The 14,255-nt window shown below is 41.7% G+C and overlaps 1 protein-coding gene across 1 annotated transcript in view; it reads left to right on the top strand.

Annotated features, from left to right (window-relative positions):
* Window positions 1-14,255, top strand: part of LOC143338821 (FERM domain-containing protein 5-like) — a 67,779-nt gene that overhangs the window by 34,138 nt on the left and 19,386 nt on the right. The window contains exon 2 of the mRNA XM_076759634.1: window positions 13,245-13,349. Coding sequence (XP_076615749.1) covers window positions 13,245-13,349 — 105 coding nt within the window. The remainder of the gene's footprint in view (window positions 1-13,244; window positions 13,350-14,255) is intronic.

The raw sequence follows: 14,255 nt of genomic DNA, 5'->3' as shown, positions 1-14,255 counted from the left end.
CGTCTTGAGGCCAGAGTCGATTCCATTGCTTTTTAGAACTGAAAGTCGGTAATATACATGAAATTATATTGTATATATTCAATACACCGGAGCAGCATTTCTGTCCTTGATGCTGCTGCTCCGTCTCTCAGGGGCCTCATTTATAAAATCAATTTATGATCAATTTTAGATTTTAAGTATGACTTAAACAGAAAAGCATGTGTCAGTAGTTGCTTATAAGACCTTCCATTGAGGTGGAAATGATCTCATCTGAAAGCAAAGTCTAGACTTGGCGTAAGTCATTTTCCTGCTGGTCATGCAGAGGCATCGCAGATTGGGATGCCTATGTGTTCACACCTGTGGGGATCTTTGCTTTATGAACAGTGTGATAGGAATTATCAATTAAATGTGTGAGGAATTAGTCAACCCAGTATCGCTCCACCATATGTCAAAGGCACAACGGTCTACTTTGTCTGTGTCACGTAGCAATAATAATTTCGTCCGGTTACACTTTCAAAATAAAGCTTATTAAGAAACATTTCAGGGGACAGTTTGGTTAGGTTTAGGCACCAAAACTCCTTGGTTAGGTTTTGGAAAAAATCATGTTTTTTTGCTCCAAATAATATACAATCAGCATTAACTTTTGGTTTCACACAGATTTGAACCGTGGTCTCCTGTGTTAAAGTTGTGTGTGTGTTTGTGTGTGATCCACCACTCTACCCTGACCTCTACCCTCAGATGGACGTGGGTTCCCTTTAAACTACATTTGTCCTTCGCTACCATCAGTATCTGGTACTTGCTGGTACTGCGCTTTCATACACGTGTGTACTTTGCATGTGTAGGTGAAGCAAACCAACACTGGCATGCTATCATCTGGAGGATGAGCAGGCGTGGGACTGGGCTGAATTAGCAGACCTACAGTCATAATTTTTACTGTTTATCTTTCAATGCCGCGGTTACATATGACTTTTTTTTTTTTTTACCTTGTAGTTGAAGGTCAGACTGCAGGGTTTTTTATGCTCTGCATGTTTTATGAATCAAATGTAAGCACACCGTTGGAAATCATCTTAAGTTCAAGTATAAATCTAAGAAGAGTTTTATAAATGAGGCCCCAGAGCTTAAGGCTTTTATATTTGCCACTGCCATTTATTGAATTGAACTGTAATTGCACTCTGATTTGTATTCTCCTGCTTCATCCATTTTATTCTATTTTTATCTCATTTTAATCTTCTACTTATGTTGTCTTTTTAAATTGTCTTGCGTTACTGTCCTGGATGCCTTTCATATCAGGTAAAGTCTTGCTGTTGAAAGGTGCTGTACAAATAAACTTGGCTTGCCATTTCTGAATCACTAAAGTTAGACAATGAGCCTACAGTGAAAATGTTGACTGGGCATACTGTACATTACTGCAGAGCTTGTTTAAATGCCAGACACAGCACCAGCTCTTACCTCTCTCTACAGAGAGCAAGTGTTCAGCTGCACTCCAACTTGACTTTGAAACAGTTCCCTGCTCTGAAATATATTTTTTTTTAATCACTAACCAGTTTTTTTATATTTCATGGCCACAGTCCATTGACGTAGCAATGAAAGACACTTGCTATCTTCAGATCGTTTGTTTGTAGCTGCTTACTAAAGATGTGTGCACATCTTAAACCTTGATCATGAGCCCTGGATCTTTATTGACATGTTGTCAGATGAGTTTGATGTACTGCAACAGTTACATGAGGAATGCCAGTACAGTCAGTGTGGCATTGAAGTTTGTTCTCATAGTGATGTTGATGTGAACTGAGTCCAGAAACTGCATCACCACATCCAACACATCCTCATGTCTAAATGACTGACTTGGATGATTGCCAATGACTCCCAAAATTGACATAAGTCACCAGAACGATGATGGCGTGAAATAGGTCAGTGTTGGCTTTCACACGTGTCATGAACGGCAGTCTCTTGGGTGAAAGTCCTGTGTTTGTTTGCCCCATCTATCTGCCTGACATCCTCCATATGCTGCTCTCTTTACTAAATGACCAGACTTCCTCTTTGCATGGACTAAATACTGTGGCCACTCGAGGCTCCTACCTAACAATAAACATAAATATGGGTTGGAGTAAACTACTTGTAAATGTATATAGCCGTTTTTCTGGTGAGGACTGGCTCCCACGATGCTGCCCAATGGCCCACGTGCTAGTTGTGTATGGCTGGCAGTTGTTTGTGTTGAAAGTAAAGGTATTCATGTTTTGTTTGTGAGCTGCTATGGGGCTAATAGGTAGTCCAAAAATCCACCACTAAAGAACCCAAAGCATGTTTTTTCTACATTTTGGCTCCTAACCTAATCAAAACCTCCTCCCCTGATGTGGTGCAATAAAAAAAAAGATTAAAAAATGTAGAAAATGGGATCCAGATTGATGATTGCCAGAGTTAAACCTAAAGCTTCAAAATGCTGCAGTGACTTACAAGAAGTGCACTGCTCAGTCCCTCGAGCTGGAGGGTTAAAGGAAGGACAGAGAGAACAGGTGCTCAGTGGTTTGGTTTCTTTTTATGTCATCACACATCACTGCCCCCTTCCTGGGGAAAAACCTGAGAGACCACTCAACTGAGGCAACAGGACACTTTGTCACTGTTGTCTTTCTTTTTGTAATGTTGCTTCCACTTCGTCTTTATTATATGTTCACCTCCTTTATCATTTTATTTATTTCACTTTACTTCAATCAACTACCGTTGTGTTACTTCTCCACACAGCATTTTATTACCCTCTTTCCTCTCCACAAACGTTCCTGACCAGTGTGTTAAAGCAATGCTGAGCACTCAGACTACAGTTGCCCCTATAACTCTTGCGGGTTTCCCGCTCTCAGGGCCACTTCTCCACTGTCGCATGTCTGTAATGGAGCCCCTGGGAGCCTGAGCCTCTATCTCAACTAGAAAGGATTTACACAACTGAGCACTGATTGGGAACGCAGTCCCAGCATCGCTGAGTCCAAGGGCAATAAGATGGCAGCCTGCTGACAGCAAACATCTTTTTAAGAGGATCGCTGTCTTTCTCTCTTGCTGCTAAGGGGGTGTTTAGGGGCATGTAAGTGAACATAAAAAGGCCATGATAGAGGTGACTTACACTGTATATGTTGTCAAATAACGTCAAACCTGATATTTGTATTTGTATTGAATTCTTCAAGAATTGAACATTCCATCGTTGAGGATGTGAAATTTTAGTGAAACTAAAATCCACCGACTGAGACCACTGAACACTGTGGCTGTTGGTGGGTGATTGTGTATTCCAGTGCAAACCAAACACCCACAGAAATGTTTGCTTGGGGTATTTGTTAGTGTCAATATCGTCTTACAAACCTGAAAGGGTGGAGTTTTGGTTTATTTCTGCAGATGAGAGTTTGTTTGTTTTTTTTACCACCATGTACAAGTAAAGCACATTTGTACAGTACAGTCCAGACAATAAGCCTGACAACAAACTAATCAAGCGATGATCTCAAGCAAAAAAAAGGGGGGCAGAATCATATGGTAATGGTAGAAAACATTACCTGTTGCTAAACACAAATATTCACTTTTTGCAAAGAGTTAAGGATGGGCATCCCTCTTGTGTCTGTACGCAAAGTATGGAACCAGAAAGCAATTAGCCTAGCTTAGCATGAAGACTGAAGCAGGGGAAACTACCCACTTGAAAGTAAAATAAAATGTTAAAGCAGTTACTGTGCCAGTTTAAGCCCAGGCACATAAAACACATTCTCATGGCATTATTTCACACTAGTGTTGTTTCTTGAGTTATGTAGAGGTTAAATCTGGGGATGAATGATATAGCCTGAGCAATTTAAATAAGTGCCACTGTGCTGTGCAGCGAGAGTGAATCACCAGCATGCAGCCAAATTTAAAGTAATGGCTGTGCAGGCAAATAAAGATCCAGTCTCAGACTATGAGCAGTGGTATGAGTCATCCTTGTAGTTTACCAGTTTTATTCACAGTTCTTGCCACAGTCAGCATATTATACTGGTGTGTGGCCCTGTGGTTTTAGATGACTGACTGGTGTCACTTGTCAAATAACGGCTTCTTCCGTGCTCATCTTGATGAAGGTGCTGAAAACAAAACTCTTACTCAGTGTGTTGAGTCTTACCTTTGGGTTCATGAGGTGGTGAAATGCATACTTGGCAATCCATTTAGTTCGTAAAATTGATTGGCAGAAAATTTTAGTTAGTATCTAAATTTAAGAGAAACCATCATCGCCTTCAGAAAGAGTATCGGCCGGGATATTCTGTTAATGTGCTCACTCATATCAGCTCTAATGTAAATACTGAGACCCAGTTAAATCTGCTTTAGCCTACAGGCTAAAGTGAAATTGAAATGTATTTAAATTTGTGATGGCATTCTTACATCATCTGTTTATTACTGAAGTTAGCCAAAACGTGTGCACAACATACCTGGATAACGACTCGATCAGTCTGCAGATGCGGCTTCCATTGGATGATCAGGGACAGCACGTCTAGTGTTGGTCTTAATACTACTCAGCTGCTGACTGACAGCAGCATCCACTTGTGTGCCTGCTCTCCAGAGTATGGAAAGTACACATTACCATATCATAAGATTATAGTAAGCCATTTACTGGCTTTGCTGCTCACAGCCTTGGAGGCAGCAACTTTAAAAACAGTGAAAATCAGCATAAAGATCATGCAGTGGGCCACTGAATTATGCTTACTATCAACTCCAGAGTTGAGCCCCAAAGAAGCGGGTGTTGTTTAAGACCACCATAAACCATCCGTTGACTTAATCACCTGCTACCCAGGAGCTACGAGCTATATGTAAATATAAAACTAGAGCGAAACATTATCGAGCACCAGTGTTACCAGACGCTACCCTAGAAGCACCTTTCAGGGCTGTTCGCTCAGTTGTTGCAATTTCTATCCCTTAGCTTAAAGTGACACCATCTTTTATTGATGTGGTGTTTCCCAAGCTGATATGGACCCTCTCTCAATAATTAATCTGACGCAAGGCCTGGCCAGCCAGAGGGAGCGGCGTGCTGCTGCTCATGCTCCACTAAGGACCACAGTGATCATTTGGCCCCAGTCTGGGTTATTTCCATCTCTCCGTTTATCACTTTTATTATAGCTGTGATGAAACACTGCGCGTGCTTCCATAAAGCACTTACGGGCCACTGTTTAATACATTCCCTTCCCACTGACAGGCCTGCACTAATCTCATTTACCCATGAGTCACTGTGGCTAATACCACGCTGCACGCATTGCTGCCCTTATCGCTAACATGTCACATTTCTCATAAGGCACATATTACATACATGAACATGCATGTGCAGGTGCACACAAATCTCTACCGCTATTGGTACCACTGTTACTACAAGCATAACAACTGCTGATACTACTAGCAGTTACCTTTACTACCAGTGCTACTGCCACAACAACCATTTACTGCTGTCCAGCTTTCTCCAATTTGACTATATTAAAATCCACGATGCAATCACCCATTTTTTACTGCTTAACAGAGTCCAAGTTGCAATAGCAGAGGTCCATGTCCTCGGTCACAGACTGCAGCTTCTCCTGTGGGATGCCACAAACTGAACAGGATGTATTTTCTCTCCAGCATCTTGTGTGATGGCTCTGTGTCTCTGACTTATTGAACGTACCCAGGACACTTTCACTGGGATGGATCCAGGAGGCATCTTGATCAGATGCCTGAACCACCTCACCTGGCTCCTTTCAGTGTGAAGGAGCAGCAGTTTTCTATGCAGTGGTCTTCTGGGGCTGTGGAAGCTCTGAGAGGGACAGAGAAAGACTGACCAAACTGGTCAGGAGAGCTGGCTCTGTCGTGGACTGTCCTCTGCACACCATTGAGGAAGTGAGAGCCAAACTGACATCAATGGGGACCCTAAGCAGCACCTTCAGCAGCAGACTGCTGCATCCACTCTGTAAGAAGGACGCTTCATTCCAACCGACTGTTCAACTCCAGTTTTGTTTATGTGACTCTATGTTTTCATCATCACGCCATTGCATTTCATACAACATGTAGTGCAGTATTACATTTTATCTTCAATATTACCCTCCTATCTTCTTGTATCAAGTCTATGCATATACATATTTTTCATCTATATACTGCTACATATTTTTTAACCAATGTGCAATACTGAAAGACACTGTACTCTCTTGTACAGAATGTACATATACAGAGTTTTGATTTTTTGAATTTTCTATTTTGTGTTTTTTTATTTTGTACTTTCTATGTCGTTTTGTACTTCTGATACTACTGCTGCTGCCTGTAACACCCAAATTTTCCCTATGGGGGATTAATAAAGTGTTATCTTATCTTGTGCTGCTCTGAGCTCACTTCTGATTCACAAGCTTGTCACTCCATCCTTCAGGGTGAGACATCCACAATTTTATTATTTCAGTCACTACCTTCAGCTCATTATAGCAGGTGAGAGAGTTAACTGACCAGTGCACCAAGACATTGGCACACACATAACTGGAGCGGCTTGCTTCTTTGTCTCACACTTCATCACACCCTCACTCATGAACAGAACCCTGACATATGATCTACCATTGTTGGCGGGACTACCATGGCCCTTTGAGGTGGTAGCGATCCTCGGCTTACCAAGCCAGACACTCAACTACACCTTGACTTTCTCTCCCTCAAAATCACAAACACATTTGGTGACAGGACATTACCTTGGCAGAGTACAACACCCACTGAGAATGTGTTTGATTTGCATTTGATTTTAAAACACAACTTTGTCTCTGGTTACAAGCTCCTGACGGCTCACAGCAGTGGCCCCATGGCCCCATATTCCCACAGCTACTCCTCAACTAGACACCCCCGATGAGCTGTAAGGGCCGCAAAGCATGTGTCGACTGGATGAGCAAACCCTTGCAAGAGTGAAAAGCTCGTCCACTGTTCCACAAAAGATGGAATCTGCATTGTTCCTCCTGAATATGATGTTTGACAGTCTGTGACAGCCTCTTTTCCACCATTACAAGCCTCATCTGGCGGGACAGTCTGAGGCCTGCCTCCTCTGCCTGAGTCCTACGACAGTTTGCCAGAGCGTCTTTGAGACCATCCTTCTTCCTTCAAACGTCTCCAGCACCCAAGTTTTTGCTTCTGTGACCTCAAAAGCTGCAGTGCTTCTGGTCTTTAACTGGCTGCTCATTCTTGAATCCCCCTAACGTTGTTCAGCTTCTCTCGCCTCTGTATTGATGTTTGTGATTCTACATAAGTCTCCAGCAAATTAAAAACAATTTCCATTGGGTGTTTAGATTATTTTGTCTTGTTCCTTAAATTCAGTGGTATATCGAATTGCAATATGGTTTCTCAGCTATCGTGGCCTGTCATCTGCTCTAAGTCTGTAAACACGTCCAAACCAATCATATCTCATACACACCAGGACAAACATGCAAACAGGACACATAGAGAACAGAGACTCCTGAGCAGAGAAGGCCAGTGATATCAGATAGTAGACCTTAATGATTTCCCCATGATCTGGATGGAAGCTGATAAGACAATCATGGTGGCAGCTCCTTCGTTTTTGTCAGAGGTCCCAGCATATACTTGCATCACAATACGTGAGGCTTTACCCTTATTTAAAATTGTATATATATATATATAAAATTTATAACCCTTCATCGAAGGAAGACACCAGACAAAGAGTTTTTTTAGAGTTTTGTCCTAATAGACTTCCTCAGATATCCTTATTCTACTCTATTTTCACCTTTAATATTCTTTCTGTGGTTTGTCTGTGGATTGTCTTTATTTTCATTTTCATCCTTATCTCCATCTTATTTTGTTTGTTTTTTATGTTTTTATGTTCATTCAGTTTTTTCTATGCAAAGCACCCACTTGAAAGGTGCTACACAAAAAATGTATTATTATTATTATTATTATTATTGTCACATATTTTTATATTTAGATCATATTTCCCCATGTGTATTGATAAATTGTTCAAGTTGCTGTTCACTAAAATAATTAGGATGATGTTGCTGTTAAGCTTTTGCCTAATAAGTTTGTTTGGACCCAAAGATGCAGACCCGAACACAGTAATCAAGTAAAACGAGAATTTATTAACAATAAATAACAACTAAAAGCGCACTTGTAAGGAGTGGAGAATGAATAAACTGAAGGGGCACTCAAAAGGAGAGAACAAAGGGAGCTCCGACAAGGCAGGTTTGAGGCAAGGCACGCACTGAAGCGGCAGTTAGGCACTGTAACACAGAGCACACGATTAGTGGCAGTTAAAGGGCAGTTAGCATTAGCAAACTTCACGAGGAGAGGAGGATCAGAAACGTAGTACTTACGCTGGGAACAACCAGACACAGCCATGGACAGAGGAATAATCTCACACAGGTAGGAGAGGGCCCTCTTCTTAAGTACTTTGCCTAATCAGGAACATGCCTCTCAGGTGAGCCCCTGAGGGGGCGGAGCTGACTGGGTGCAGGGAGCTGCACAGACAGGGGAGAACAGACAGACAACAATAACACTAGGAAAAAGGGCAAGGAGACACACTAGGAGAGAACAGGTCAGTAGGATCCTAACAGTTGCTTAAAGTCAGACTGGGTCGTGCGGCAGAAATGCTTATCATGGTTTTATTGTGTAGTATAATTCGTTGTATGTCTCACAGAAAACCTTGAGTGATAACAAACAGCTCAACCTCAGTAGTATTTTATATTTTCAAAAGGAAATTTGAAAACCTGAGGGAAGTGTGATGATCTTTACACACCCGTTCAACTGAGGAGGATGCACTCACAGTGAATTTGTTAAGCCGGTGATGAATGCGGTTTAATTACTCTGGGATGTGGTTTGGGTTGCTAAGTTTGATTAGTGGAAATGCAATTTTTCAAAACTAGTTTAACCATGGTGTGTGGCAACTTTCACAGATCTAAGTCTAACTAATAATGAGGGCCATCAGCGGGTCTGCAATGGAAAGAAAATATATTTCAGACGTGAATAAGAAGGTCATGAAAATCCTACAGTCATTTAGTGACTTAAAAAACATGAAAACTGTCTAGTTGGTATATTATATGTAGGAAAATAAACAGATTTTCATGCCTATTCAGCTACATTTTTAACTTAAGTCTGTTAGTGACTGCATGTCAGTATAGTCTAATTCCAATGAACCCAAATGAATGGGAAAACAAGCTGACACGAAGCTCATTAATAGCTCCAATTCTCTGCAATGCGATGTGATGAGATGACAGGAGGAAATGTTTAAGCCACGCTTTGTTTACTCTGAAATGTGATGTAGCATTACAGATTAAGAGTCGACGCTGTTTTAAAAGCCCAATTACTCCAACCTCATTGAAGCACTCAGCTACAGTACCGTGTGACGGGATTGGATATTTACATTCATTAGGGGTTACAGTTTAAAGATGTGCAAAGTACTTTACACAGTGCGGTGCGTCCTAAAGAATTCATTCACAGTACGTTCTACAGTCAGTGTTAAGTCCTTATGTTGAGAATAGAAAAAAAAATCAATCCCACTGCAAAGGCTGTTGTATAAGTTCTGATGAGTATAGCCATTTATCTCCATAGCAGGTTATTTTATTTCCTGATTTCCCGATGCTCTCACAATAAAATAGTTTTAATCCTAAAATAGAATGAATCTAATTATTCCCTCTACAGCAATAACACCTAAGGGAATGAAAACTGTGAGTGTTGCAATTCCCACACTCAAATCACATGACCAGAAACCACATAAAAGATCTGCAGTTATCTGCTCAAAAACAATAAAGCAGTGCTTTATCTGGCAACATATAGTGTTTCCTCTCTGTAGCCACCAGTGTATTGCAGCTTAGCTCTGGGTTTAAATCTCATAAGGATGTTGAAGAACACTTAACTTCAGATCAATAATGTTTCTGCCTCAGAGCCTGCCCTTGTGTCCCAGTGGGGCCCCGGTCAGCTCACTGAAGTTCAGTGTGTCTCATCAGTATGCAACACAACGCCACGTATACATTACAAGTGTTTGGTCAGCTGCCTATGGCCAAGAGAGACTTTGCTGCTTTAGTCTGTGGCTGTTTAGTGGAGCCAGACAATGAGTGTGGAGCAAATTCAGAGAGTGCGTCGATCTCGTCATTACAAACTGCATCAGAGTGCAGAGTCAGGTGAATTACCAGGAACAATAGGATTACCTGCACTCATTGTAATGCACGGTAGAAGACTCGAGATCAGGAGCTCTTTATTAAGTCGTACCATTAAAAATCTGTTGTAACATCTGATAAATCCATTGTGGGAAGTGTGTGTGCTGGCGTTGTGCTGATGCAATGAAAAATCACTCCGGCTTGTTTTTGTGAGGACATTTTTACGAAGGAGTCCAGAATTCTTCATGAATGGCTTCTACTAAACCATTTCATTCCTGCTCATTTATTCGTTAAAGTGCTGGACCGAGATAAATCGCCCTGCCTCTCTGTTGTTGTTCCATAACTACTAACTTGGACATGAATCATCAGTAACTTCTCACGCACACACACACACACACACACACACACACACACACACACACTCGGGCATGGCATATAGAAACACAGGCAGTAACAACATGATTAATTGGGAAGGCTTTTTTTGGGCTTTGCTGTAGTTTACACTACAGTGCAGAGCAGATGGAGCGAGTGGGAGGTACAGGCTCTGAAAATGTTGTGGATCTGGAGGTTTCACAGGTGTACCAACGGCATTTATAATAGAGCAAGAAGGATTGAGACTGCTTGTGTGCGTGTGTGAGACGGCACATGGATGTGTGTGTGTGTGTGTGTGTGTGTGTGTGTGTGTGTGTGTGTGTGTGTGTGTGTGTGTGTGTGTGTGTGTGTGTTTCTATTTTTGCTGCTGGGCTAGTCAGCAGGCCTGTCTCGGTGAGTCAGGGTGGATGTGGTGACAGTGACATACAGACACACTGACAGAGGAGATGGAGGGTCAGCCCGGTGCATCCTGGGAAAGGTCTGGGAAGTGTATAGCTTGACACAAGTGGACTGGATAGGTTTAGGGCGGGTTAAACTCTGGCTCACAGATTTGATTAAAGAAACACTAGAAATTGATTTTTATCATGAATAAATTCCCTTCACAACTTGGCTATTTTATCATGAATGGCAATAAGTGCAGTTGGACTTTGACAACAGAATAGAACAATGCAAAGAGGTGCAATAACTCAGTCTTAGTGTGCCCTGACAATGTTCAGCCACACGCTGCCTCCGGGGAATTCATTCTGCCATTTGATCTGATATTGAGTGAAACAGAAGTGTGAACAGGCTTCATCGCAGAGATTCTCACAGTGTCTAATGCATCTCAACAGGGCCTGTATCTGGGAGTGGTTCATACATGGAGCACTCCGTCAATGCAGCTATTCTCCTGTCTTCTCTTTTTAATTGCTGGGCTGTGGCATGCTGTGTTGGGATAGCTTTGTCAGTGTCAGCTGGCCTTACTTGTTCTCTCACTCTCTCCTTCCTCCGTTTTCACCCTCTGTTTATTTGGTTTTGTCTTTCTCTTCTCTTTTCCCCTTTCCGTTCTCATATATCTGCCTTTGAGTTTCTCTGACTGTGCAGTTTTGTGTCACCTATGTGAATGCAGTCTCTCCTCTAAAGGGCACTGTAGGATATTTTGCAGGGATGGAAGAAAAGCCACAGCCTGTATGTACATTGAGCATGGTACAGGTAGAGAGAGAGGTAGATATCATTAACTTTAGCATCTGCAGATGGAGGCATATAGATAGATTATAAAAGGTGTATGTAAAATGTTTGGGAATGTGTGTGTTAAAGCCTGCTTTTTAAAGCAAATAAGAGGCAGAACCTGATCATGACATCTTAGTTCTACAGCTTGTGCAGGATAACACGACTCGGCCAACTGTTTAGTCAGTATGTACATGAGTAGCCAAGACTACCTCCCTCAGTATGTAACCTCAGTATGTTTAAAGCAAAAGTTCCACATTTAGACAGAGTTAGATAAGAAGACTGACCCCACTCTCATCTCTTTCCTGTGCATATAAAGCCACAGATGGTTACCTTAACCTAGTAAAAAGACTGGAAAGAGAGAGAAATGGCTGCCCTGACTGCTGTCCAATAGATAGTCCAAAAAATGAACACATTTAACAAACAAGTTAGCTGTTTCCAGTCTTAAAGCTATGTTTTAAAGTTATCCAGCAACTAGTTTCATATTTACTACACATACAAGAGCACAGTATGGATCTGTATGTTGAACGCTTAAAGGAAACCATCCACTTTCATCTGTGCAGCAGCCCTGGAGTCTGTTGGACACAGTTTCTGCTCAGATGACTCTAAGTTGTAGTCTACGACCTGAGTCTGTGCATACTGACCTACAACGGGGCTATGACTGTTTTAATAAGTCAGTGGATTAGTTCAGAGTTGAACTTCGCTGGCCATGCATCCGAAACCAAAGCTCCAATTACTGGCTCATGCTTTGTTATGCATTCAGGAGCAGCCTTGTTGCCACATATCTTATTGTTGCAGTTAAATTTATATAAAGACTTCATTAAAACTGGTTTTTAATGAGTCTTTTGGGGCAGATGCTGCTTTATGCAAGAGCCCCGCTCACTCTGAGTTTAACTGCTACTGCCAGGACAGCAGGCCTTTTTCCTCCCTTACTCTGTCTCACCTGATCAAGACTACACAGTACATTAGCTTAGCTTATTTTCTCAGTGTTTTAATAACCCAACTAAAAATGCTGTGTAAATATTGTATTTCTAGGCTCTTTGATGACACAAAAAGGGTCAGATTTTTGTACTGCACAACAGGGGCTTCCTCCCCTCCTCAGCCGGCCCTTTCCTTTGCCTACACCTCGTCTCAGTGCGTTTCCAGCTCTTTTTCTGCTGCAGAATTTCTCAAAGCTTTCACAGGTGGCTGCCACCTCGATATGAATATTTGATGGCCCTCATATATCTCCCTTGAGGGTAGTGAAATATTAAAACACTTTCTGGTGGCCGTTTGGACTCTAAAAAAATGGACTTCCTGATGAGGGGGGAAAAAATCTTTTTGATGTGACACTCTCAATATGTTTTAAATGTCCTCTTCATTTTGGAACGTGTGATGTTGTTTACTGCTCCGTCTGGACAGAGCGTAAACTTTGGATCTGAGTGTTCACATATATGCACCATTGATCTGCAGGGGGTTTATTAACTGCGTCTGTGAATATGCAAATGTTGAGATGGAGAGGAGGGAGGCTGAGGAGTCCTGTGAAATGATTCATATTTTCTCTCTTTTATTCATATCTTTAATGTCCCTCAATTGCATGTACAACATATTAATTTTCTCACACCATGTCTCTTTCAGCGGGATGCGAAGGGACAGTACCTGTTCGACCTCATCTGCCATCATCTCAACCTGCTGGAGAAAGACTACTTTGGCATTCGATATGTTGACCCAGACAAACAGAGGGTGAGTGTTCATTTTTAATGATCCATCCAACATGTTCACACAAAATACATCATTTTCTCATTTGAATTAACACCCAAGTCCACAGAGCAAATCTCTTATCCTGTTAAGTACATTTTCGGTTGTCGAAGGTGATGCAGCGTTGTGTTTAACAGGCTGCACTCGATTTTCAGGATGATAACACTTTTCAAATGGAAATCTTAAAAGGTCCGAGTGAAGCTGATGTACGGATAAGAAGCCGTCTGTGGCCACTTGTTCTGTGTCTGTTCTGTGAATTGTTAGTCTTCACCATCTCTACACTTTTACACTCTTCACTTACACTTTCAGAGTCTGTACATCAGCAGGTAGAGCAGGTCATCCATTAAGTCTCACAGGCAGTGACGGATACTTTTAAAAATGTTGTTCGGTGTAACTGCCAGGTCTTAATGCTTTTTTCCCCTTCTAATGAGTCCTTTTTCATATTCAGGACAGGTATGCCACCAGGTCAATTATGCAAGCTGGCAAAAGGCCAACCCCTTAGTCTGATGTGAATATCAGCCACAGAAATTAACTCAGCTCGTGGTGAATTTGCAGGTCTTGGACTGAGTATTTGTTAATCATCTGCTTTTGAACAATGGGATTGTCAAGTTATCCTGTGGTTTACTTTGCTCAGCTTCTGCCCAAACTTCAAAAATGGCCTGGCCAACCATAAAGGACGCAATGGAACAACTCTTTTCCTCTTCTCAAATTTATTTTTTTATTGGAGGAAATATTAGGTTGAAAACCTTCAACCAGAAACAGAACTGTACAAGAAGAAGAAGAAGAAGAATCAGAGGGACAATCCCCTTTATTGTCACACAACATACATGCGACCACACCATGCAATTGGTGAAATTTATCTTCCGCATTTAACCCATCTTGGTCCTTGTT

Source organism: Chaetodon auriga, chromosome 1 (assembly GCF_051107435.1).
Source record: "Chaetodon auriga isolate fChaAug3 chromosome 1, fChaAug3.hap1, whole genome shotgun sequence".
NCBI classification, from domain to species: Eukaryota; Metazoa; Chordata; class Actinopteri; order Chaetodontiformes; family Chaetodontidae; genus Chaetodon; species Chaetodon auriga.
This window is presented reverse-complemented; position numbering and strand designations above follow the sequence as displayed.